General features: G+C 47.1%; 2 protein-coding genes across 6 annotated transcripts in view; both read left to right on the top strand.

Moving 5' to 3' along the window:
* ULK2 (unc-51 like autophagy activating kinase 2) overlaps window positions 1–11,393 on the top strand; it is a 36,289-nt gene extending 24,896 nt beyond the window's left edge. Inside the window, exons 17-28 of the mRNA XM_084219201.1 lie at window positions 209–354; window positions 587–667; window positions 3,378–3,664; window positions 3,779–3,972; window positions 4,617–4,726; window positions 5,532–5,684; window positions 6,326–6,534; window positions 7,787–7,965; window positions 8,830–8,948; window positions 9,309–9,466; window positions 9,966–10,101; window positions 10,191–11,393. Coding sequence (XP_084075327.1) covers window positions 209–354; window positions 587–667; window positions 3,378–3,664; window positions 3,779–3,972; window positions 4,617–4,726; window positions 5,532–5,684; window positions 6,326–6,534; window positions 7,787–7,965; window positions 8,830–8,948; window positions 9,309–9,466; window positions 9,966–10,101; window positions 10,191–10,258 — 1,840 coding nt within the window. The 3' untranslated portion in view covers window positions 10,259–11,393. The remainder of the gene's footprint in view (window positions 1–208; window positions 355–586; window positions 668–3,377; window positions 3,665–3,778; window positions 3,973–4,616; window positions 4,727–5,531; window positions 5,685–6,325; window positions 6,535–7,786; window positions 7,966–8,829; window positions 8,949–9,308; window positions 9,467–9,965; window positions 10,102–10,190) is intronic.
* A 4,744-nt stretch (window positions 11,394–16,137) lies between these two features.
* LOC311161382 (aldehyde dehydrogenase family 3 member A2-like) lies at window positions 16,138–23,390 on the top strand. Of its 5 annotated transcripts, none has more exons than XM_084218901.1 (12): window positions 16,138–16,229; window positions 16,910–17,083; window positions 17,439–17,670; window positions 17,757–17,842; window positions 18,673–18,881; window positions 19,066–19,183; window positions 19,295–19,436; window positions 19,571–19,737; window positions 19,872–19,971; window positions 20,376–20,611; window positions 21,561–21,684; window positions 21,949–23,390. In XM_084218901.1, the coding sequence occupies exons 2-11, from the start codon at window positions 16,922–16,924 to the stop codon at window positions 21,639–21,641; spliced, it is 1,533 nt and encodes a 510-aa protein (XP_084075027.1). In that variant the 5' UTR covers window positions 16,138–16,229; window positions 16,910–16,921; the 3' UTR covers window positions 21,642–21,684; window positions 21,949–23,390. The 5 variants fall into 5 exon arrangements, with proteins under 5 accessions (XP_084075027.1, XP_084075026.1, XP_084075025.1 ...); XM_084218900.1 differs by lacking the exon at window positions 16,138–16,229 and adding an exon at window positions 16,378–16,415; XM_084218899.1 differs by lacking the exon at window positions 16,138–16,229 and adding an exon at window positions 16,425–16,731.
* Window positions 23,391–23,567: the final 177 nt, after the last annotated feature.

The following is a 23,567-nucleotide window of genomic DNA, read 5'->3' as shown; positions in this document are numbered from 1 at the left end:
AACAGACTATCATGGCATTCAACATTTAAAAGTGTGGTAACAAAAGGAATTAAATCTTGATTATTGTCAGTATGGAAAGCTTGACTTGTTAGCTTTCTCTTGAAACACCAGCATTTCCTTTGGCTGCTCAGTCTCCTGGGGGGGACTCTGAAGCTTCCCTCAAGGAGGCAGTGAGCACAGTGTGTGAGAGCAGTGTTTTCCCTTGCAGAGCCGGGGTGGTGAGGCGCTCCAACACCAGCCCCATGGGGTTCATGAAGATGGGCTCGTGCTCTCCAGTGCCAGCTGACCCTGCCCAGGCCGTGGGGCGCAGGCTGTCCACAGGATCTTCCAGACCATACTCTCCTTCACCACTAGGTAAGCACAGAATTGCTCAGCAATTAGTAAAGCTTTATCTGGAGCAGTCATTCAGAACTCCTGATTCTTGCTTGAAATTAATCTTAAACCACAACATGCCCAGCCAGGTCATGTGTGCAGAAATAATTTCTGTTAAATGGCTCCTAGAAGTAAACTAACTAGGTTTTCACTTGCTTTATCTTTGTAAGTGAAGGAGAAAGTGTAAATCCACATTTTTGTTTTGTTTGCATAGTTGGAACCATACCTGAGCAGCTTGGGCACTGTTGTTGTGGACAACTCCAAGGACATGAATCAAGGAGTAGAAACTTCTCAGGTGAGAGACTTTGGACAGTGCAATCAGCATTATTTTGATAGAGCTTCTAGAGCATTTTGTGAAGGGGTAGGAGAGCCAAAACCCATTAGAATGGGTTAACAGGAGACACTGAGTTTTTGTAGAAACAGCCCATTTGTAGCCTGGCTGACTCCTTTCCCCATAACTAATTCCCTACACAATAAAAACAACTGAAATTTCTTATTCTCAAGATGGAACAACAGCTCTGATGAATCTTGTCTTTAACCAGGGCTGGTTTATAATGAATGGTAGTAACATGCTTCTGAGAATCTGGTTTTGATAGACCAGCTCTGTCATGCCAGTTCTCAGAAAAGGGAGGCAGAGCTGCCAGTGCACAGCATGCAACACGTTTTCCTCATTCCCTTGGGAAATCGGCTGGGATCACATGTTCCTGTTGCTAAGCAGTCAGCAAGCTTTGCAAGTCATAAATCATTATGGCATGCCAGCAGGGAAAAAAAAAAAGATCAAGAAGAAATAGGACTTGAAGATGTTCTGAGACTGTTAAAGATGGAATTGCACTGTAATGCCAGAAGGATTTGGTATAAGAATATGCAATTCAGCAACTTGTTCTTCTGCTCTGTGCACATTTTAGGTGCATTTTCTTCTCTAGCTAAAATACTAGTTATACTTTTTATTTGGACTTTCTGTGATGTGATATTGAAACTGTATTGTGAGTTTTTCTCCTATTTAAACATTTGTCCAAGACCATCTGGACATGATGGAGCCGTCACTTCTTGGAGTAGCCATGTCCAGGGATGGTTTCATCCATATGAAATAAGTTCTCAGAAATTGCCTTGGTAATTGTTGTGCCATTGGCTGGCTCAACAAAAGGAGTGAGTGAATCCTTAGATATGAAATGGTCTCTTAAAAAGTGAAAAGGGGTGTGTGTGAAGAGAATACAAAGCACTGTGTTTGCTTTTCTTGTTGCAACTTTACTTTGGATAGAATTTTGTCAGGCTGTTGGTTTAGTGCCTTTTGCCAGTATCAAACTAACTTGCAACACACCACAGCACTGTTTTTGTGGCTGGCAGGGATTTTAATGTTTCATTTCTTCATATGTTCACTGCATTCTTTTCCTCTTTAGTTTCACTTCTTAATTTGAAATGACTGCAGTGGTATTTCTGTTTGTACAATACCACAAATTGCAGCAAGTCTGTTTCTCAGCATTTTAATGGGTATGGGAAGCAGTTTTTTTGCTTTGGGTGAGGTGAGGTCATCTGAACTGAGATTTTTCTAAGGACTGAAGATGTCTTTCGTAATGTAGCTCCTGAACTAATTGAGCTGTTCTTGCTGCCAGTGGCAGCAGAGGACACACTTTTAATTCAGGAGCCTTCCCTGGGGTGGCAACAACACTGGAACAGTAACCAGTGAGATTTCAGACTGATTCTACAACTACAGGTGAAGACTTCCCAGTGCTGTGAGACAGACAAGCAGAGGGATTTCAGGCAAGCAAATTCTTGGCTGGAAAATTAATGAGAAATAGTCTTGATCCCTCTGCTAGAGCTGCAGGCAGACAGACTGTTCTGAAACATACTGCCTAATGGAGTGGAATGAAATCAAGATGAAGTAGCTCATATTCAAAATCCAACTAGCAAAAACATGGACTTAAGAAGGCTGGAAGATGTGTTGTAACAGCTGGGCACTTTACTGAGCAAACTGCAAGGAGTTTGGGGTGGTTTTCTTGAGCAGACATTTATGAAATGAATCCTCTCAGAAGATTCTCATGGCCAGCTTTAAAAAACCTCTAGTTTTGTGGTTCAGTTTTTCCCTGTTTCTTTTTTTTTTTTTTTCTTAAAACATGAGTGAAACTCACTTCAGTATCAGTTCTTGGAGGTCACAGGCAGGCATTTTCTCTGGGAAGCTGTGACCATAATGCTGAAGTCTGATGTACTGTTTGTAACTTTGCACAGTTCCTTATCATGAGACTTAAAAACATACACCAGGAACAGATTATTTCATCAAATTTCAGGCCTAATTTTGAAAGAGGAGGGGCATCTTTAAGTAGGTGAGGTGTTTATAAGGGTTATTTCCCCAAAGCCCTCTGTTTAAATGATAACTTAGAGCTCTCCCATTTGCTTTAGGAGAAACTGCACTTGTACCTGAGTGTGGACTTCCTCTGTCAGCTTTTGAAAAAAGATTTAGTCTGACAGGCTAAAAAGTAAACAACTGCTTAAAGTCATGTCCCCAAACTGTTCCATCTGAATGATTTGGTTCTTTTTAGTTCCTAGTTTTCTTGCAGGAACATGAGCTGCCTTTGTCTGTAAATGAAGCCATCACACACAAAACAAGTCATTAACTTGCAATGTCCCATTCATGCTCTTGTTTGCAAGATCATTCCAGGCCTTGAGAACCTCTATTCAGCTTGGGATTTCAGTGCTGCTTACACCATTCCTGCTGAATCCAACCACTTTATTTGTCTTGGTGCAGGTTGCCAGATGTACTGCAGCTGCCAGGACAGCTGTCAGCCTGCAGTGGTGCCTGTTTGGCAGCTTGGAGGTCTCATCAGTGTGGTGTAGCAATAGTTCAAATAATCCATGGGCCAAATCCATTCTCCTTGCTATCTAGTGAGCTAATGATCAAACACATCTCAATATTTGCAGTTTAATGTTGTTCTCTGGAATTTTGGGCTTTAGCAATATATTTTGCAAGTGCTGCAAGTAGAATTTTACTTTATTGTTTGTCATCTCTACAGGTTCTCCTATCCCACCATCTCAGTCCCCACAGTCACTTCTGATGGGAGCCAGGTTGCAGAGTGCTCCTACTCTCACAGATATCTACCAAAACAAGCAGAAGCTCAGAAAGCAGCATTCAGACCCAGTTTGCCCATCCTATGCTGGCTATGGATACAGTCATTCTCCACAGCCAAGCAGGCCAGGCAGCCTGGGAACATCCCCCACCAAGCACATGGGATCCTCTCCCAGGAGCTCAGACTGGCTCTTCAAAACCCCCCTGCCAACAATCATTGGCTCTCCCACCAAGGTTTGTTCAATTTGCAATTCTCAGTTACACAGTGCCTGAAACCAAGAATATTTCAGGGTTCTAACTTTGATTTTTTTTTGTGTGTGTGTGTTTTCTTGCTCTTGATCCTTAAAGGCAACAGCTCCTTTTAAAATCCCTAAAACTCAAGCATCCTCCAACTTGCTGGCCCTGGCAAATCGCCAGGGCTTGGCTGAAACGCCGCTGCAGCCGAAAGATATCACTGAGCCAAGGGACTTCTCCCACTTCCACTCCAGCCAGGCAGCTGACAAACAGGCAGGAGAGCAGCACAGCAAAACCACCTTTGGCAGGTAGGCACCACCAGGAACAGAACATTTCATCAAATTTCAGGCCTCATTTTGAAAAAGGAATGGGTATCTTTGAGTAGGTGAGGTGTTTATAGGAGATATTTCCCCAAAGCTCTCTGTTTAAATGATAACTTAGAGCTCTCCCATTTGCTTTAGGAGAAACTTTGCACCCCTGGGGGAGGCAGCTGGGCAGCAGAACTGCACACAGCAACTCTCAGAGGGTGAAAAAGCTGTGAGGGGATGCTGAGGTTTGGTGTGTGCAGCAGAAACATTTTGTACTGGCTATAAATATAGCTGGGACTTCCTGGAGCACTTTGTGTTGCTGTCTAGTTCCCTTTTGTTTTGATTAGCTGAATCTGGAATTTCATTGACTCTGTAAAGCCTGTAGAATTTTTGCTTGAAAATTTCTGTGACAAAATCTGCAATATAAATTTTTTCAAGAGAAAAAGGTCTCTCTGTTTTTATGCTTTGCTCTATTTTAGAAGATCCATGATTAGCCAAATTTCAATTCTTTTTCTATTTTTGTTGAAAAATTCTCTGTAGTAAATACCAAGAATCTTAGTTATCCTTAGTTGCAAGTTGGATTATATTACTGAATAACCTTTTTTTTTTTTTTTTTTTGGGAATTCATGTGTTTTCCTGTCCAGGTCTGTTAGTACTGGGAAGCTGTCAGATCAACAGGTAAAGACCACCCTTGGGGGCCAGTTATACCAAGGCAGTACAGACAGTCTCAACACAGAGCGGCCAATGGATACAGGTGAGGATCAGAGGGATCCATCCAAGCTGTTTCCCTGTGCCTGGGTTTTTATGGAATGCCAGCTGGATCACAGTTCTGCTTCCAGCTTGGAGAATTGGTTCTGACAATTTTTAGCCTCAGCACAGAAGGCTTTTTTTAATGTTTAAGGGGATCTGTTCCATTTCTTTAGCATAGCTTTAAAAATAACTTGAGACAGGAAAATACTTATTTCTGTGCTAAACACAGAAATATCTTGACTGCCTGTGCTGGATGGAGGGGTTTGGGATTTTCTGGTTGGTTTTATTTTTAATTTAGCATTTGTGGCTTTTCATTTTCCATCTTGATTTCATATGAAAGCCAATTTATGTAACTCTGGGTGTTTGGTTGGGATTTTTCCTCCTCCCCCCTGAGCTTGTCCCTTGCCACCAGAAGTTCTCCCTTCTGAGCAGGTGGAAGGAGCTCTGCAGACAGGGCTGGTCTTTAGCCTCCAGACCTGTCACAGTCTCCTTTAGAATTTTTTTGCTGTATGTTTTGCTGCAAAACTGACATCTTCAGGCTCTCAGGGAGTCTCTGTTGCTCTTTTCTGGGTGAGAGTAGAACATTGAGATATTGAAGGTAAAAATATATATTAAGCTGTACCTTGACTGCTTGTGTCTCACCAAGACTGTCCACTCAGCTCCTTTTATTTGAGAACTTCTAACTTAGTCCAGGGCTTGGATCTGCATCAAAGCACATTGTGTTGCAGTGCTCCAATTTGCTGCATGTAATTACTTCTTGGTGTGATTATATGGAATAAGGACTAACTTGCTGAAATGTTCTCTTCCAGCTCCAGCTGGAGCCTATGGTATTGCAATGGCAACTCCTTCCATGGCAAGTGGGGCAAGTTCTCGGGCTGTCATGTTCACTGTGGGATCCCCTCCGAGCAGTGCCACCCCTCCCACCTGCACCCACATGGTCCTCAGAACCAGAACCACCTCAGGTGAGACTTTGCTGGCAGTTGTGTGGACATTTCTCAACAGCAGCACTTGGGCTTGTCCACTTCTGGGGCCTGATTGCTGCCTTGCACAGGGCCTACAGTAAAAGTGCTCTGGAAAGTAGAGATTAATATCAGATGGTTTCTAAAGAGGGTCAGAGGCACAGATTTCCAATCCAGCAGTGAGTAACCTCCTGTGTACACTGCTTTACTCCCTCACTGGGAGTGTGATCTCTATGGCAAAGGTGCAGAAGAAAAGTCAAAATTCTGATTTTTGCCTGCTGCCATGCATTGTCCCAGAAACAGCACACCAGGGCTGGGAGCTACCTGCAGTTTGGCAAGAGCCAAATACCAAATATCAGCCAGCATCAGCTGTGCTGCCAGATATCAAAGCCTCAAGGTTAAGGGCTTCAGGTGGGCAGTGTGAGCCACAGCACAAGCTGCAGTCCTTATCAGCCATGAATCCCAGAACTTGAGGAATTGTCACTGTTGTTACAGTTCAGCCTCTGCACTCCCTGCAGAGCCATGCAGGGGCAGTGAGGAGAGCCTTCCACGGGGTCTCTCTGCTGGCTCCTCGTGTGTCACTTGCTGTCACCCACAGCCCCAGTGCTGAATCAGACTGAATGTGTGTGTTATTTTTCTTGTAGTGGGCTCAAACAGTTCTGGAGGCTCTCTGTGCTCCACCAGTGGCCGTGTTTACATGGGCTCTCCTCCTGGGATTTACATGGGCTCCTCTCCTCCGGGGGCCGAGGCGGCTCCCAGTCTGAAGTACATCCCCTATGGTACTTCCCCTCCCAGCCTAGAGGGCTTTATCACTTTTGAAGCTCCTGAATTGCCTGAGGAAACTTTAATGGAGGTACAGAATCAATCATTTCATGTTTTAGAATGTGTGATGTTGCTGGTACAGATGTGGTAAATGCAGGATTGCTCCGTGTGCTTTGTAGTTTCCTCTGTGCTGTCTCACTTGTTGGTTTTTTTTGTTTAGGATCTTGAAAATATTGCTGTATCAGTAGTTGCCAGTTTCTCTTTGGTAGTTATTGTTGGCATTTCATGTGTTTGAGTAGGTAACCAGAGGAACATGACTGCCTTTGTCCCCCAGAGCCTCCCAGAGAGGCCTCTGTTAATGCCAGTGGATGTGGGTGCTGCAGTAACAAAGCCCCTCTGGGCATTTCATTGCTTCCTCACAGGCAGGGAATGACTTCAATCCTACTGGTGGGAAGACTGTCCTATATTTTTTTAAGATGTGTGGGGGAGTGACACTTTAAAAACACAAATTGGGGTGGTCTTTCACCAGAGTGCTATTCTTGGAGTGTACATTTCTCAAGACAGATTGCTGTTCTGGTTTCTCATTCACATCTTGCTGGAAGGTGTTTGGGGTCCCTATTGAATATCTCTTACAACATGAATACTTAACAGTACCCTGTATTCTTCCTACAGCTAGAATTTTAAATGTATTTAGACCTGTATTATTAATGAAAACATGATAAACATTGCTAAGATATGTTTGATTAGTTCTGAAGGCTTCTTTTTGAGGAGGAACTCTGCATGTGTACTGTGTGTTTTACTGACAGAGCAGCACTGAGTTGTTCACTCCAACTGAAGTTTTCAGTCTAAAGTGTAAACTTTGGTAACAGCCACCTTTTTAACACAATTTAATTCCAGAACCAAGTGTAAATTAGAGTGAAGCAGATCAGTTCATTTGTAGGTATTAAGTCTATTACATAATAAAAGCCAAATGTTCCTCCTGGCTCCTCACACAAGTGCCAAGCATACTTTTGTGTTACTGATAATAAAATAAGTAATTTGTCCCACTTGTGATTCCTTTAGTTCCTCAGGTTTCAACACAGAACTCCATGTACCAATTCCTTTGGCTCTGTTGAAAGACTCTAAAGTATAAGCTACAATATCTTGAATTCATTAACAAAGAGGAGAACAGGTTCAGATCTGTTGGGGCTCATTTGGTTCTGTCATCCCTAATTCTGCCTCTCCCACAATGTGATTCCTGCACAGAACTGACATAGCAAGAAATCTTGAAGTAATTAACAAGAATTTTAAATGTGGCTGATGGCTCAGAGTGGTTAAATTGCTGTCATCTTTCCCTCTGACAGAGAGAGCACACAGACACACTGCGTCACCTAAACATGATGCTGACATTTACAGAGTGTGTTCTGGATCTGACTGCAGTGAGAGGGGGAAACCCAGACCTGAGCACTTCTGCTGTGTCACTGTACCAGATCCAGGAGAGCATCGTTGTGGATCAGATCAGCCAGCTCAGCAAAGAATGGGGGTGAGTTTGCAGTCAGAGACAGAATTAGTCAAGATCCAACACATCAAAATGTATTGAAACTCTGCTCTTCTTGCTGGGAGGGATTATTTTCCTGTAGAGAATCTTTATAGGAATTTTTTTTTTTTAATAACTGAAGACAGATCAGAAAGAGCAAAGACCAAAGATTTTTTTTCTGGTCTGCCACTTTCTGGGGAAAGTGTTGAGCTCAGGCTTGAGGTGCAGCAGTGCATTTCTGAGCATGGAAATTTGTGAACCAGCTTCTGGCAGGTCTGAGCCCTCATCCCTTCCTGTTGACTGAAGCCCTGAGGTGGAGTTTGGGAGGGGAGAAGTGTCCAAATTTGGTTTCACTGGAAAAAACAGTCAATCAGCCTTAGTACAAAATCAAAAGCAAGGAGAAATACGAGAATTTTGAAGTGGTGAGGAAGGGCAGTTCTACTTCCTGCCTTCTTCCTGAAGTACTAAAAACCCAACAGAAAACCCCTGTAAAGTGTTTGCCTTTCACAACTGAGAATTCCAGGGGGAGAGGAAATGAAAAGTACACCCTGTCACTTGTGGTGAGACTGACCTCGGGCAGAGAGTCCCCACAAATAAGTGCTCCTTTTTTAAATGTCTGCATTTAAAGCAGTTTGTCTTTGCTGCTGCAGCTCCTAAATGAGCAGATGTCCCCTCACCCCATGACAGAGGGTTTGTGAAGGGAAGGGAGGGGAGGGGTGGAGCTGCATTTTAGACATCTGTCTTCCTTTTTGGCTGTTGCTGGGTCCTCTGGGGTGTTGTGATTAAAAAGTGATGTCTGCTCCTGGCTTGAATGCATTCAAAAAAGGTATTTTGATGCATAAATTATTTTTTTTTCCCTTTTCTCCCTAGACAAGTGGAGCAGCTGGTGTTGTATATGAAAGCTGCCCAGTTACTGGCATCTTCTCTGCATCTTGCCAAAGCACAGGTCAAATCTGGCAAACTGAACCCATCCACTGCTGTTAAGCAAGGTAGATGCAACATCATCTAATTTGCTTTGCTTGTGAATTTTCTTTGCTGATACATCACTCAGAAAGTTGAAGTTGCAACCTTTGTTTTGTTTTTCTTCTCTGCAGGAGAACTGTAGATATGTACAATTGCACAACTCTCATAGTAAACAGCCAGAAACAGTTAGGAAATGGGTATTCATTAACTTGAAATGGAAATTATTTGATAGATACTCAAGTCATAGAAGTGGTGGAGTAAATAAACACTAAAACTACAAGTTTAAACAAGTTTACTTTGCAAAGCTGAACTTAGGCTGAGTTGTTTGGGTTTTGTTTGGGGTTTTTGTTTTTTTTTTTTTTAATTTCTTCTTGCCTTTCTCCCAGTTGTGAAAAGCCTCAACGAGAGATACAAATTCTGTATTGGAATGTGCAAAAAATTGACAGAAAAGTTGAATCGTTTCTTTTCGGACAAGCAAAGGTTCATTGATGAAATCAACAGTGTAACTGCAGAGAAACTCATCTACAACTGTGCTGTGGAAATGGTGAGTCCCTCCTCTTCCCTGAACTGCAGGAATTGCTGCCTTCTCTCACAGATCTCTTCTACATAACCAGAAAATGGAATTGGTATTTTCAGTGACAACAAAGGAAAATTAACTGCTTTAGTGTCTTGTGTCACACAAAAGATTCTGGCAGATGTTGTGCTTAACCCTGATAATGGTGCACAATTAATCATTTCTTTACAAGGGAATACAGGTGCAGGAATGAGCATATTTATTCATATCAAAACATACTTTTATGGATTTTTTTGTGCAGAATATTCTCACAGCACAGGTGCTGTGTCCTCTCAGAATCACAGAATGATTTGGAAGAGACCTTAAAGATCATCTAGTTCCACCTTCATTTTGTTGTCTTAGTTACATCAGCTAAATCAAAGCTGAAAAAGAGTTTCTTAATGACACTTTTAGGTGATTAATTCTGAATTTTTCATTTTGCTGCTTGCCTAATGGAGTTTCTGAAACTGAGTGTCCTGACTGATTGCAGGTGCAGTCAGCAGCTCTGGATGAGATGTTCCAGCAAACTGAGGATATCACATATCGATACCACAAGGCAGCCCTGCTGCTGGAGGGACTGACTAAAATACTGCAAGACCCTGCAGATATAGAAAATGTACACAAGTGTAAGTTCAGCTGAATAATGAAAATTACATGGAATGAATTGATTGTAAAATCAGTCTGGTGATCACCTGTGTCGTGCCTCTCTCTGCAGATAAATCCAGCATCGAGCGAAGGCTTTCTGCACTCTGCTACAGCACAGTGGCTGTGTATGAGCAGTAGGAATATCCTGAGGACCAGATGGTGTGAACATAAGGGACCACATCAGTGATACTGCACTTTTTTCACTACAGCTTCATTGTTGTCCTTGTTCTGCCCCATGTGGAAGATGATTCTTACATTTCTGTGGTGACTACCAAAGAAACAGCAGCATATTCAAAGAGGAGAAATTCCAAAAGTACACTTGCCTTACCAATCCAGCAGCTCCTTTTCCTTCCTAGCAACAGAATTTAAAAGAATCTCTCTTCACATTTCAAACTGATCCTTGTACGTGTGCTTTGAACTTGAATGATCAGGGTTTGTTGTTTTTCCCTCGTGAGGTTTTTAGAGAGCGGATCCTTCTGCATCAGGTACAAAAAAGACATTTCCCTCAGAAGATTCCCTCAAGAGTTTTTAAGCTGTTCACTAAAATGTGGCTGAGTGAATCTGGGAAATCCTAACCACGTGCAAGTGCTGCTTGAAGCTTTTTGGGGCTCAGCTGCCTTGTCTGGAGCTCACCTGTTGTACACATGGCTCAGGTTGTCATATGAAGGGATGGCAAACACGCTCTTACCCCAGGGGAAAAGTGGGGATGGAAGAAATTCCCTCCATCTGTGCAAAATCCCCAGGGGCTTTTCAGCTGATGTGGATACTATTTGATGATCTTCTTCCAAAATATTTTGTTTTGCACTAATTTACTAAAGCAACTGTATATTCATTTTTGAAGAACTATATTAAAAAAAAAATCTAGAGAAAGAAGGCACAATGGACTTGGCTGAATTTCATTTCAGTGTACATAAAATTCTTTTCAGAATTTCAAATGTAGCTTCTAGAAGACTTTCAAAACAAACTGTGTAAAAACTTGTATTCATGTGAACCTTTCCATTTTATACCTATTTGTCTAATACTTGAGTAACTACTGCTCTGGACTTCCTCAGTAATAGCAATGTTGAGTTGCTGGTTGTTTGCTTTTTCTATAGATTTGGTTGCATCTTTTGTTGTGCATGCAATATGTGCATTAATGCCTGCAGTCTTTAGGGGTGTAATGACAGTTCTCTGTAGTTTGTTTCTTGGGCAGTATTACAATAAATACTGTAAACTGAAAGGTTCTGCAAGGAACCATGCAAAAAAAAAAAAAAGATTAAAAAAAAAAAACAAACCAGAAAATAATGTTGTGGTTTGAGATGCTGATAAAATGATGTAGAATCTCTACATATAGAGTGTGTGAAAAATCAGGATTATTTTGTGTGCATTTTGGGGGAGAGGTGGGAAGCTTCATTTAGCCTTATAGGCATTGTCATTTCAAGCATCCCATGGGATCATCAGGACAGCGATTTTCAAAGTATTTGGGCAGATCAGCTTCTCTGGAAATGGTTCCTATACTTTGTTTTTGGGACTTTTTTGTTACTCAACTGCTTGAATACTTGAATAAACCATTCTCCAGGACAAAATCATTTTAATCCTCTTAAACACAGTGGTCTGAACTATTTGACAAAGTTGTACAGGGCTTACACATCAAAATATTGTTTCAGTGTTGGGATAACCATGTGTTTCCTTTACTTTGACAGAGTAATGTACTTTTTACCTTATTTATCTGTATGAAATTCCAACAGTTAATTTGAAAGTGTTTGTTTATATAATGTTTGTATTTTTAGGTCTTTAATACGGTGTTTCTACCTCTCCTTTGTAATTGCATGCATTATTCTTGGAACTAGGTAATAACTCACTGAACTGTTGCGTAATAGCCTTTTTATTATGGCCTGTATAAATGTATATTAAGGTAAAAATAAATACTGACACTAGAAGTGTTTCTATGGTACAACTGAGTTTCTGTGTCTCTGTGACCAGAGGTGTTAAATTTAGGAAAAATTCTCTACTTGCCTGGGTAAAGAAGGTGCTGAATGTTCCCCCAGCAGGGCAGGATGGGGCAGCATCCTTGAGTTCTTTATCTCTGGATAGCTCTGGCACAACGTGTCCCTGAGTTTGTTTTTCCCTGGCTTTAGCAAGACAATTTACCCTACTACTTTTTTTTTTTTTTTTTCAATTTTTTTTCAACTTGGATTGGAAGACAAAAATGCTAAGTAGGATCCTGGGTAACAGCTGTATGATCTTTCAACAAGGTGCTTATTTGTTGCCTCTAGCAGAGGGGAGCTGTTGGGGCTGCCAGAACAGCAAATACAGAGCTAATTGACGAAAGCTGGCAGGAAGTTACAATTTCTATCCCAAGTTGACAAAAAATGGGCTTTGTTCACCTCACAGCCTGTGCCCTCTGCCCAGCTGAGATATGCTGTGGTAGCTGCTGTGTGGATATTGTATTTTTGAGCTGTACTATCAAATTTTCCCCAATTTATTATTAAAAACCCCTCCACTTGTGAGTGGCACATAAAGAAGATGAGGAAGGAGTGAGCTGGGAATGCTAATGATATGTCTGAGCCTGAATCTAGGAACAAAGCAACAGCTTTAATGCACAAGTCTAGGAGATAGGCTGCTTTTCTCAGGAACTCACTGGGTTTTGTTGGTTTTCTTTCTTTCCTTTCAGGATTCAAGCTCATTCTCCTTCCCCTCTTGCCAGCAAGGCTACAGCTGCACAAACAGGAGGAGAAGAAAAGGGCTATTCTTGCTAGCTGTTTTCAGGAGGAGGAGACCAATGTTCATGGCCTGTCTTTCTGCATAAACTCATTCCACAAAGATCCTGAAGCTGTCCTCTGTCTTTGGCTCTCTGTGCTGAACAGCAGGTGCTTGTTTTTAAAAAATACTTTTTTTTCCCCAGCCTTTGAAAGATAGAACTTGAAAGGAGAGATTTGCTGTGCTTTTCTAGCTCAGCTGTCCAGCATCTCCTTGAGTGTTCTGCACTTGCTCCACTCTGTCCATTTTACAAAATGTCAGCTGAGGAATCTAAAACGCTTTTTGATTCTGCCATTTGCTGCTTTTCATAAGGGTTGAACTCTCAACCCTTCCTCTGACACAGAGGAGGAAATCCTGTTAATTTAACTTGCAACTTAAGATGCTACAAGTTTTGCCAAGGAGCATTTTGAGGAGGGAGCTGTTCCTGTGACTCCCTGGGTTTTGCATAGTTCTTGCTGTTATCTTGTATAGCTACAACAAATTATTATCCCATCACCTCAGGATTCAGAGGCAATAACTTGTGATTCACCCATGTCCCTATGCTATGCCCGGCTACACCAAAAAGGGAAACTTGCTTTTCATCTGGAGCAGGGAAAGCTGGATCCTGCTGCTTCCAAAGCTTGCTGAGGCTTTGAAATTCAGATAGGCTGGCTTGTGACCTGACTTGTGACCCACCTCCTTTTTGATTCCTGCTTCCTCTCCTATTTTGGGGGACTTTTTAATTTAAATGTTGATCCTTTGACTTCTCTGAGCTCTGTTTGCCACTATCTTTTTTGACAGTCCAGGATACCTTTCAAGTCTTTAAGCAAATCTCTCTTCACTCTGAACTTCCCCATCTGACCTGAGCCATGCTCCTGACTGTGGCTTTTCCCAGAGTGCCTCCACAGCTCCTCCTTTTTGCAGAGGAGTGGAGTCCATCAGGGTAACCCCTCTCCTGAGGTCTCCAAGTCAGCTGGAGCCCAGCTGAAGGAAGCCTTGGCACTGCTCCTTGGGACAAACACCTTTTCAAAAGGCTTTTGTGCAGGGCAGGCTCCCCCCTCCTGGCTGCCTGCAAGCCAGCCGAGTGCCAGTGGGGCTGTTGAGTCGCGTTGCAGTCCTTGTGCCAATCATTCCCATTGTTTCTTTGTGTCCCTTTCACATTTTCCATGGCCTGAACTCTGTCCACAATGCAGCCCACAGACCAGGGCTGTGTGTGACACAGTATCTCCTTCTGGCAAATGTGAGATCAGCCCCAGCTTTCAAAACAAGTGATGCCATAAATGAACTGAGCTGCATTGATTCCTGTAGGTTTTCCTCAAAAACCTCTCCCTGTTGTTCATCTTCTGTACCACTTTTATGGTCGAGTGCTGTTTGGGTTTGGGGTCTGGCTGGGTTATGTGACCTCCAGAAAACATTTGGAATTTGAGACTAGGCAGACATTTAAGCAGAGACCAAGGATTGTAGCTGAAAACTTGAAGTTCTGTGAGTGTGGCGTGTCAGCTAAAAGGACATTTATTGATCAGCTGCGTTATTTGGTGGACTCTTGAAACCAAACACTGCACAGTTTATCTTTCAAACCAAAGTCCTTCCCCAGTCTCTGCTGGGTGCTTTTGGAGGCACAAAGGGCTGCTCCCCAGGGCAGGGCAGCCTGTCTGATTGCTGTTCATTGACTCCAAGAGGGGAGTGAGGGCTACAAGGAGTGAGGGCAGGGGGGAATCTTGAGCTCAGCTTCTCAATAAAACACCTCTTGCTGCTGTAACTGCAGATTAGAGCCCCCCCAGTACTGCTCACCTCCCAGTTCCTCTGGAGTTCCATTGCTTTCCCATAAATAGCTCCCTTTATTGTTTCTTAGTGACTGAATTAAAATAGAAAACACTGCCAGCTCCCAGGCGTGGGGAGCACGGGGTATTCCTCTGTCTCACTCAAGATCCCACACTTCCCTGAAATCTTCGTGTCTCACCCAGATGAGACTCTGCAATGCTAAAAAAGGCCTTCAGCCTTGTTCCCTGTCCCCAGCTGGCCAAAAGATGTCCCTGACAAGGACCAAAAGGGACTCTCTGCCAGGATTTCTGCAAAGGTTTATCCCCACTGACCGCTGGGATAACTGGGAGCTGGGATATTTACTTCCAGTGTGTGCTGCCAAGTACAAGCAGCACTGTTGTGACATGAAAACCCTCTGGGCTGATGGGTGAGAATTTTACAAGCTCTGGAGAATCCATCCACCTCCCTGCTCGTGCTGCTCGTGCTGGGTGAGTGCAGTGCAGCACCGTTTCCCCAGGCACAGTGTAACGCTCCAGGCTGACAGCTCAGGCTTTTACTCTGATTGCAGAACCACTAATCCTTATCCAAATCCCTTGGGCCTGCACAGAGCTCCAACCTTCTGTGCCTGCAAGCATGCTGACAGGATAACGGGGAGCATCTCCATCAGGCAACGGTCCTGTGAGGAACATTCCTGCTTCTACCTTTTTTTTTTCAATGCAAACCCAGCTTTTCTCCTTACACCACCACCTGGAAGGGCCCTGTTAAGCCCAGCCTGTTTTTCCTTCTCATGTTGCCTCCTGCACACAAGTTTTAGCAGTTGCTCATGTCATTCTTCTCCACAGCAGGGTGTTTACTGCTGAGATTTGTGCTGCAGCTTGTGAAATGTTCCTGCTGAGCCACAGCCCAGGACATGTTAGTGAAGCCAACTGACCACAGAAGCCAAGCTTGGTGTTAGGGGGGAATTGTGGTTCTGCACAATCTGAAGCCAAAAGGCACTCCCAGCTTTGGAGGGCCGTGTTGATGTGGGAAAATGGGATTAAACTTTGCAGAAGGGATACTCTATGCTAGGAGGCCTCACCACCTGGGCAGGAGCACCCAGGGGCCAGCCCTGTGTGCCAAGGAGGTGCAGAAGGCATGGATTTGGTGGGGTACAGCTGCAGCCGAGGAGTTTTAGCAGTAAAGGCGCTGGGTAAATCGAGTCACGAGAGGCAGCATGTAACAACCTGCATACAATTTTCAAATAATCACCCTGCTTTTCCTAGAACAAGTTGTGGCAGGTCTATTTTTAACCGGAATGTGCCCAACCTTGCCCGAGCTCCTTTCTCCGCGTTTCTTCTGGCTGGCTTCCCACGCCACGACTGTATCAAGGTTAATCGGACCGTCCTGCCGGGCTCCAAAGCAGCACCTGCCCGGCTTCGCTGCCCCTCCGTGGCAGGGCAGAGCTATCCGCTGCCCCGTTCTTTCCCCGCTCCCTGCCCCGATAAGGCTCCGCAGGGACTCTGCCCTCCGCCCCCAGGGCAGCCCCACGCCCCGGCAGCGTTTCACAACCGGCCCGGCAGTGCAGAGCCGCTTCCACCCGCGGAGCCCACGGAGGACTGCGGCAGGAGCATCCCCGAGCGCGGCGGCCAAGGTAGCGGCGGTACCGCGGGGACGCATCCTTCACCCCGCTCCGCTTCCTCCTCCTCTTCCTCTTCCTCCTCCTCTCTCCCACCGGGACCACCGGGCAGGGAGGGGCAGCGGCTGCCCCGCGGCCTCGCCCGTTCCGCTTCCGTCATGTGAGCGGAAAGAGGAAGCGGCGGCCGCGGCGGCGACCCCGGTGGGCGGCGGGGCCGCGGGGGCGGAGGGTCCTGCCCGGGGCGGAGGGCACCGGCCGGGGGGAGAACCAGCGGCTCGCAGCCGCCGTGCCGCAGCCTCCGCCACGGCTGTCGCCTCAGCGCCGGTGTCGCTCGGGGGTCCCCGCGGTTCCTCGGGGGCTGGGGGGGTCCCCATCCCGCCGTGTCCTCGCCGGGTGTCGTTCGGTACCGCGGCGCGCTCCGCCCCGCCGGGAGCAGCCCCCGGCTTCCTCGGTGACATCCCCACGCTGCCACCAACGCCCTGCGCTGCTTCTCAAACTTTTCTAACTCGGGAGTTACGTAAGGCTTCAGAGAGATGCGGCGGAATTGGGGACGGGCGGCGGCGGGATCGCTGCCTGGAGATGGGGCGGGGGGAGCGGCTGGAGGGTGGGAGCGCGGCCGGTGCTCCTGGGGACAAGCCGGGCTCTGCCGCCTCCGTGGCCCTGTGGTGAGCTGGGGGTCGCCGGTGTCTCCTCAGTGCTGAGCAGCCATGGAGAAGATGCAGCAGATCGTGGGCCGGGCCAGGGCCGCCTTCAGGTCGGGCCGGAGCCGCCCGCTGGAGTTCAGGATTCAGCAGCTGAAGGCCCTGCAGAGGATGGTGCAGGAGAAGGAGAAGGAGATCCTGGCAGCCCTCAAGGCCGATCTGAACAAGGTCTGGGTCTGGGAGTTTGTCCTGTCAGCTGTGCACGGACAGTGGTCAGCCCTGAAGGGAAAGTGGGAAGGCCAGGGGCTGCCTTTGGTGTGATAAATAGCTTTTGGCCTTGTCCCCCCTGGCCTTGTCCCACTGTGGCCTGCGAAGGTCTGCTGCCACCATTCCTGAGGAGGAGTTGGTCTAAGGCAGGACTGCAAAGGCAGTCAGGTTTTGGGTTCTGCCTCACACACCCATCTTTGGCCAGGGATCCTTTGTCACTGCCAGTGACAGACACTTGGAAGCAGCAGGGCTGAGATGGTGGCTGTGGGAGGTGGGTGCCTTTTCCATCCCTTCCCCAAACTCCCTCTTGTTTCAGTGTGGGTACAACGCCTACAGCCATGAAATTCTGGGCGTGCTGGGGGAGCTGGCCCTCACCATGGAGAAGCTGCCATCCTGGGCAGCCCCTCAGCCCGTGAAGAAGAACCTGCTGACCATGAGGGACGAGGCCTACATCGGCTACGAGCCCCTGGGCGTGGTGCTGGTCATCGGCGCCTGGAACTACCCCTTTGTGCTGGTCATGCAGCCCCTGATCGGGGCCATCGCAGCAGGTGGGGATCCAGAACAACCTTGAGGTCCTGGCTGGGTGTGGGGAGAGGATTGAGGGCTCAGTGTCCGTGCTGTGTGTGCCCTGCAGGCAATGCTGTGGTGGTGAAGCCGTCGGAGGTCAGCGAGAACACGGCTCGGCTGGTGGCTGAGCTGCTCCCACAGTACCTGGACAAGGTGAGTGTGCCTGACATGACTGTCTGGATCTGTCCTGCTCTAAAGGGCTCCTGCAGGTTCGAACCAAATCCATTGCCTGCTCCCTTCAAAGGAGGATAAGCAGGAGGCCCAGGAAGGGTTGAGTTAGTGTTAGAGTCCAAAGGTACATTGAGAAATTCTCCCTGTGTTTGTCTATGAGCTTACATAACGCTGCTGCAGTGTGACAGCCTTTTTGACACCCATGACCAAATGGAGAGGTGTGTATGTACTTCTCACTGCAGGAGCTGCTCTTTTGGAGCTGTGCTAGGGATACCCTTTGCTGGCTCTTCCTGAGAATTGGGCACCGTGTGTTCCATGGCAACATGGCCTGGGTTTTCATGTCCTGCTGAACTGCAGGAGGAGGTGTTGTTCCTCCTCCTCTTGCCTGGCAGTTCTGTCATCCCTTGCACTGTGTCACAGAGATAGGCTGTTGCTGTCACTGCACAGGGCCCTGTGGAGTTTCCTCCAGGGTGTTAGCGCCTTCTCGAGGTGGGAGGCAGGAGCAGGTGAAGGAGGCAGCCCTTGGGAGAGCCTGGCAGTCATATGTGCCCTGATTCTTCCTGTGTGGGAGCAGCTCCACAGCCAGACTTAGCCCTGGCCTCAGCCTTCATTTCTTTTAGTTCACATGGCACAAAGTGGGAAGTGAATCTTCATTTCAGGGGAAGGAGCAGATGATATCTCTGATACCACTATATTTTATCCCTGTCATGAAGTAGGCCACAATACGTCTGCCCTCTGCCATATGCAGAGCTGCTGCCTTGGTGTAAATGCTTTGAATCAAGGTAACTCTCGGGCTCTTGTTTGCCCTGCAGGAGCTGTACCCTGTGGTCACTGGAGGAGTTCCTGAGACAACTGACCTGCTGACCCAGAGATTTGATCACATCCTCTACACTGGCAACACTGCAGTGGGCAAAATTGTGATGGCAGCAGCTGCCAAGCACCTGACCCCTGTCACCCTGGAGCTGGGGGGGAAGAGCCCCTGCTACATCGACAAGGACTGTGACCTGGCTGTCGCCTGCAGGTCAGGTTGTTGCAGCCTTGATGGGCCCTCAGGAGCAGGGCAGGGGAACATCTCTGGGCCAGCATGCCCAGCTCAGGTGCTGGCAGCTGGGCTGAGGGCTGGGGAAGGGAGTGAGCATGGAGCAAGCATGTCTGGGGAAGGGAGTGAGCATGGAGCAAGCGTGTCCCTTTCTCCCTTGCCACAGGCGGATAACATGGGGCAAGTACATGAACTGTGGGCAAACCTGCATCGCCCCAGACTACATCCTGTGTGACCCATCCATCCAGAGCAAGGTGGTGGAGAACATCAAGGCCACTCTGAAGGTGAGGGAGGAGTCCCTTGTGCTGTGGAGATTGTCCCAGCTGTGATTTCCTGGAGCTGTGGCTGTTGGGAGGTGTGCTGAGCACTTTTGTTTCTGCTGTTCCCTTTGTCAGGAATTCTATGGGGAGGACGTGAAGTCATCTCCAGACTATGAAAGGATCATCAACCAGCGTCACTTCAAAAGGGTCAAGAGCCTGCTGGAAGGGCAGAAAATTGCCCATGGGGGAGAGACTGATGAGGCCTCCTGCTTCATAGGTGCTCCTGGCAGCTGCTGTGGAAGGGAGGTGGTGGTGGGTGCTTTGTGGGGTCTGTCTGTCTGTGCCTTATTTCACCATGGGCCAGGTCTGTGTCCTGCTCATGCTGTTCTCTCATCCTCCCATTTGCCTCAGCACCAACCATCCTCACGGATGTTTCCCCGGAGTCAAAGGTGATGGAGGAGGAAATCTTTGGGCCAGTGCTGCCCATTGTGACTGTGAAGAGCGTGGAGGAAGCCATTGAGTTCATCAACGGTCGGGAGAAGCCCCTTGCTCTGTATGTCTTCTCCAACAACAAGCAGGTGGGTCTGGGCTGTGCCAGAGGAGATGAACATTGCTGAAATGTAGCTCCCATCCCAGTATGCTCAGTTACATGATCTGGTCTCTTCTTTGAGCCTTTTTAATCTTTTGGTTTGTTTTTTTTTTCTTTTTCTAGTTAATCAAGAGAGTAATTTCTGAAACCTCCAGTGGTGGTGTGACTGGAAATGATGTCATTATGCATTTCTTCCTCTCAACTTTGCCTTTTGGTGGTGTTGGTAAGTTACTGGAACTCCTTGAAAGTTGGGACTTAATACACAGTGTGTCCCAGGGAACAACAACTCATGGTTTGTGTCTGGGTATCCCTGTGCCTCCTACAGCTCAAGAGTCTCTGTGCAGCAGGATAATAATTATAAGTTTTGGGAGTCCATTAGGATGGGGGCCAGGAGGGAAAAACCTTTGGGTGTATTTTTGGAAAGACTGAAGCACTTAGTGCAGCCTCCTTGGGAAGGTGCATTAAAACCATTAGCTGCAATCAGAGTGACTGGTGTAAATGAGGTGAGGAAGAAGAGGGTTGGAGTACAGATGAGAAGTGCTGCAGGGGAAGGCTCAGTTGTCCTCAAGTGGGCAGAGTTGAGGCTGGCTGAGGCTGAGGAGTGCCCTGCCTGGCTGTGTCCCTCAGGGCACAGTGGGATGGGCGCCTACCACGGCAAGCACAGCTTCGAGACCTTCTCGCACCGCCGCGCCTGCCTGATCAAGGACCTGAAGATGGAGAGCACCAACAAAGTGCGGTACCCACCTGGCAGCCAGAAGAAGGTGGACTGGGCCAAGTTCTTCCTGCTGAAGAGGTTTAACAAGGCTCGAATTGGGCTCTTTGTCCTGGCCCTGCTGGGGGTTGTGGCAGCAGTGATGATCAAGGTGAGTTTTGGGTCTTTGCTGTCTGTGGCAGCGCACGTGCAATTTACCTGATCTGTTCCTTGCAACTGCAGCCCTTTTGTAAAGCCTGGCCTCTTTTTCTGTCTTGAGATTTATGATTATCTGTCCCACCATAAATTCTTACCTTCTCACTCTTGCAAGCTGTCTGTAGAATAGGAATATCCCCGGAGAGATCTCCAGGCTGCTGTACTCCTTGTTGCTCTTCCCTGGTAGGTGACACCTGTGGGATGCTCCCTCCAGAGGCAGAGGTTGGTAGTTTTGGACTGGTTAGGTGTGGCTTCCATTCCAGTGCTTCCTTCAGCAGCGTTTGAGCTGCCTCACAGCACAGAGAGCTGCAGTCTGTGCCGTGGCACCCCGGGGAGGGAAGCTGTGTCCCGAAGCCGGGGTCTCTGACAAACTCTTGTTCCTCCTCGCCCATTGCAGCCCCTGCAAAGTCTGACCTCAGCTCAATTATTCCCATTTCCTCCCTTGTTTCCAGCTGGGTAGTGCGGAAGGGTGGGATGTCCTCTCCTCTCTGCAGGAGGCAGAGGTTTGCAGGAGGCTCAGGATGCCTCCTGAGGTGGAGGAGCAAGATCTGAATCTCTAAGTGTGATCACTGCTGGTTGTCCATGTCTGACAAACCAGACACTACATGTGCCTTCACTGACTGCTCCGTGGGGTTTGCTGAGCTTAAGGGAGCAGCTCCTGAGGGCACAGGAGGAGGCAGGGTGGATCAGAACTCTGCCCTTCAGTCTGTGTAATTGCTACTGCAAGGAGAGAGACTCAGGAGCTCAGCATCCCAGGGGAAATAAACTGCTCACATAACCCAGGAGGAGATTTAAGAGCCAAGAACTGGCTCAGGTCTCAAGGCAGCAGCCAGGGAGGAAGGCCCTGTGTAGGGCAATGAGAGGAGGGAATCTCACGGCATCTTGAAATCATTTGGGTTTCTCAGAGCCACCAGTCTGTGCTGAAGAGAAAAGCCCTCTTGGTTGTGCTGGCTGTGCAGAGGCTGGGCTGGATCAGTGGGTGGTAAGGAGGAGCAGGTTTCAGAGCACTGCTGTGGCTGCCACAGTGAGGTAGGAGACTTTTTCTTCTGTGTGTAGACCTAGTTTGAGATTGGGAAAAGCTTTATAGATGAGTGAATGTGGGGCTGAGCCAGAGCACGATGTTCTCCCTGGCATCTGAGATAACCAGTGCATGCTGAGGGGCAGGAGAGCTGCACGTTGGGGAACCCCCTGACTGAAGGGGCTTTGCTTCAGGCTGTTCTAGAGTGGGAATTGGTTTTGTCTCAGCAGATCCTCAGCAGATCACAGAACGTTGGTGTTGTTTTGCTTTCACAGGTGGTTAACTGATGAAGAGAGGAGAAGGCACCATGTGCTCGTCATACTCTGGGTGCTCGCTTTGTGTCTGTTTCCTTAAGCTGGGAAGTCATTCTTTTCTTTTGTTCTGGGTGATTTCAGTGAGCTGTCGAGCACACAGAGTAGCCTTAGAGAGGCACTAACCACGAGAAGGCTCAGATTCCTGTTTACTTAAAAGCCATGCTGGAACAGAGGGACCAGCGGGGGGACAAGCTCTCCGAAGGAGGACTGCAGAGCAAGAAATTCCAGTCCCTACCTCCACCCCGTGCCATGCAGAGCTTCCAGGGACACACAGTGTCCTGCACCAAACCACTCACCTTCCTTCACTGACCAACAGGAGCTGAAATTTCAGCAGTCCTTGGGTTGAGAGTGTTTTCCCTGCAGTTTTGGGGATGGTCTGAACACCCACCCTCTTGGTGACAAGCCTGGGACAGGCTGTGCTGCCCGATGCATTTGGCCAAGAGTGGTGGCTGTGAATAAGCCCAGTGAGGTTCCCCTTGCCATTTAATTGAGGTGAAACATTCTCACATCTCTGCAATCCAGAATCATCCACAGCTGGTCAGGGGCTGCTTGCTGGGTTCTGTGTTTCATCATGTGCCTTCAACAGTTATTTAGCAGTTGGAAAATTCCAAAGGTGATGGCTGTGCTGCCTGTGTTGTGCTGATGAGTGGCTCATGCTGGAGCAAAAGAACTTTCAGGCCTGTTCAGAGAAGTGGGAATGATAAATACCTTACGGATTAGCCCAGCCCCACACAGCCACTTGCTTTTTCCCTCTGGGATGGGGAAGAGAATTGGAAGAAAGTGAGGAAACTTGTATGTTGAGATAAAAATGGATTAATTGGTGAAGTGAAAACTGGGCTTGCAGGCAGATCAAAGCAAATTAAGGAATTTGTTCATTAATTCCCCTCATCAGGCAGATGTTCAGCCATCCCCAGGAGAGCAGGGCATCATCACACCCAGCAGTGACTTGGGCAGACAAACACCAGAACTCCCAATGTCACAAACCCAAAACAGCACCATCCTTTTATGAAGAAACTTAGTGTATAACAGGAAAATTAACTTCATCCCAGCCAAAGCCAGTACAAAGCTGTTCCTGGTCAGGTTCCTCCAAGAGAAAACAATTACTGGAAGAGTGTGTGTGCTCCTTCGTGTTTGAGCTTTTCAGGATTCTGTAATCTTGCACTGGGGGATTATGTGGGGCTTGTTCTAGCTTGGGGGAAGGATGCTGAAGGTATTGAAGGTGAAAGAGCCTTAGAACTATTAATGTTAAAGCAAATTGAAAAAATATTACTAAATGCAATTACTATAGAGTAGAAAATTATATTTACTGTGCAATAAGTGGGATTTCTTCATGTCTGGTGAAAATCCATGTGCTAAGCCTTTTTGATGACACATTTTGCAAGCCACTAAATAAACACTGAGAATTTAAATAATAAACTGAGTGTGGTAAGTCCTTGCAGTCTCCTGAGGAATCCTGCTCTGCTGGTCCCAGCTCTGGACTGCATGGCACACAGGTGTTACGAGGTGTCCCTGGCACCCTGGCAAGGATCCCCCAGAGCTCTGTTGGGCTCTGAAAACCCTCCTGGAGCCAGGCAGGGAGT

Source organism: Fringilla coelebs (genome assembly GCF_963513975.1).
Source record: "Fringilla coelebs genome assembly, chromosome: 20".
Classification (NCBI taxonomy): domain Eukaryota; kingdom Metazoa; phylum Chordata; class Aves; order Passeriformes; family Fringillidae; genus Fringilla; species Fringilla coelebs.
This window is presented reverse-complemented; position numbering and strand designations above follow the sequence as displayed.

Bases quoted from the DNA above. Each gene is read 5' to 3' on its own strand.
- LOC311161382 (XM_084218901.1), top strand. From the start codon at position 16,922: ATGGAGAAGATGCAGCAGATCGTGGGCCGGGCCAGGGCCGCCTTCAGG. The intron at 19,184-19,294 runs GTGAGGGAGGAG...TCCCTTTGTCAG, and splicing joins ACATCAAGGCCACTCTGAAG to GAATTCTATGGGGAGGACGT. The intron at 19,972-20,375 runs GTAAGTTACTGG...TGTGTCCCTCAG, and splicing joins TTTGCCTTTTGGTGGTGTTG to GGCACAGTGGGATGGGCGCC.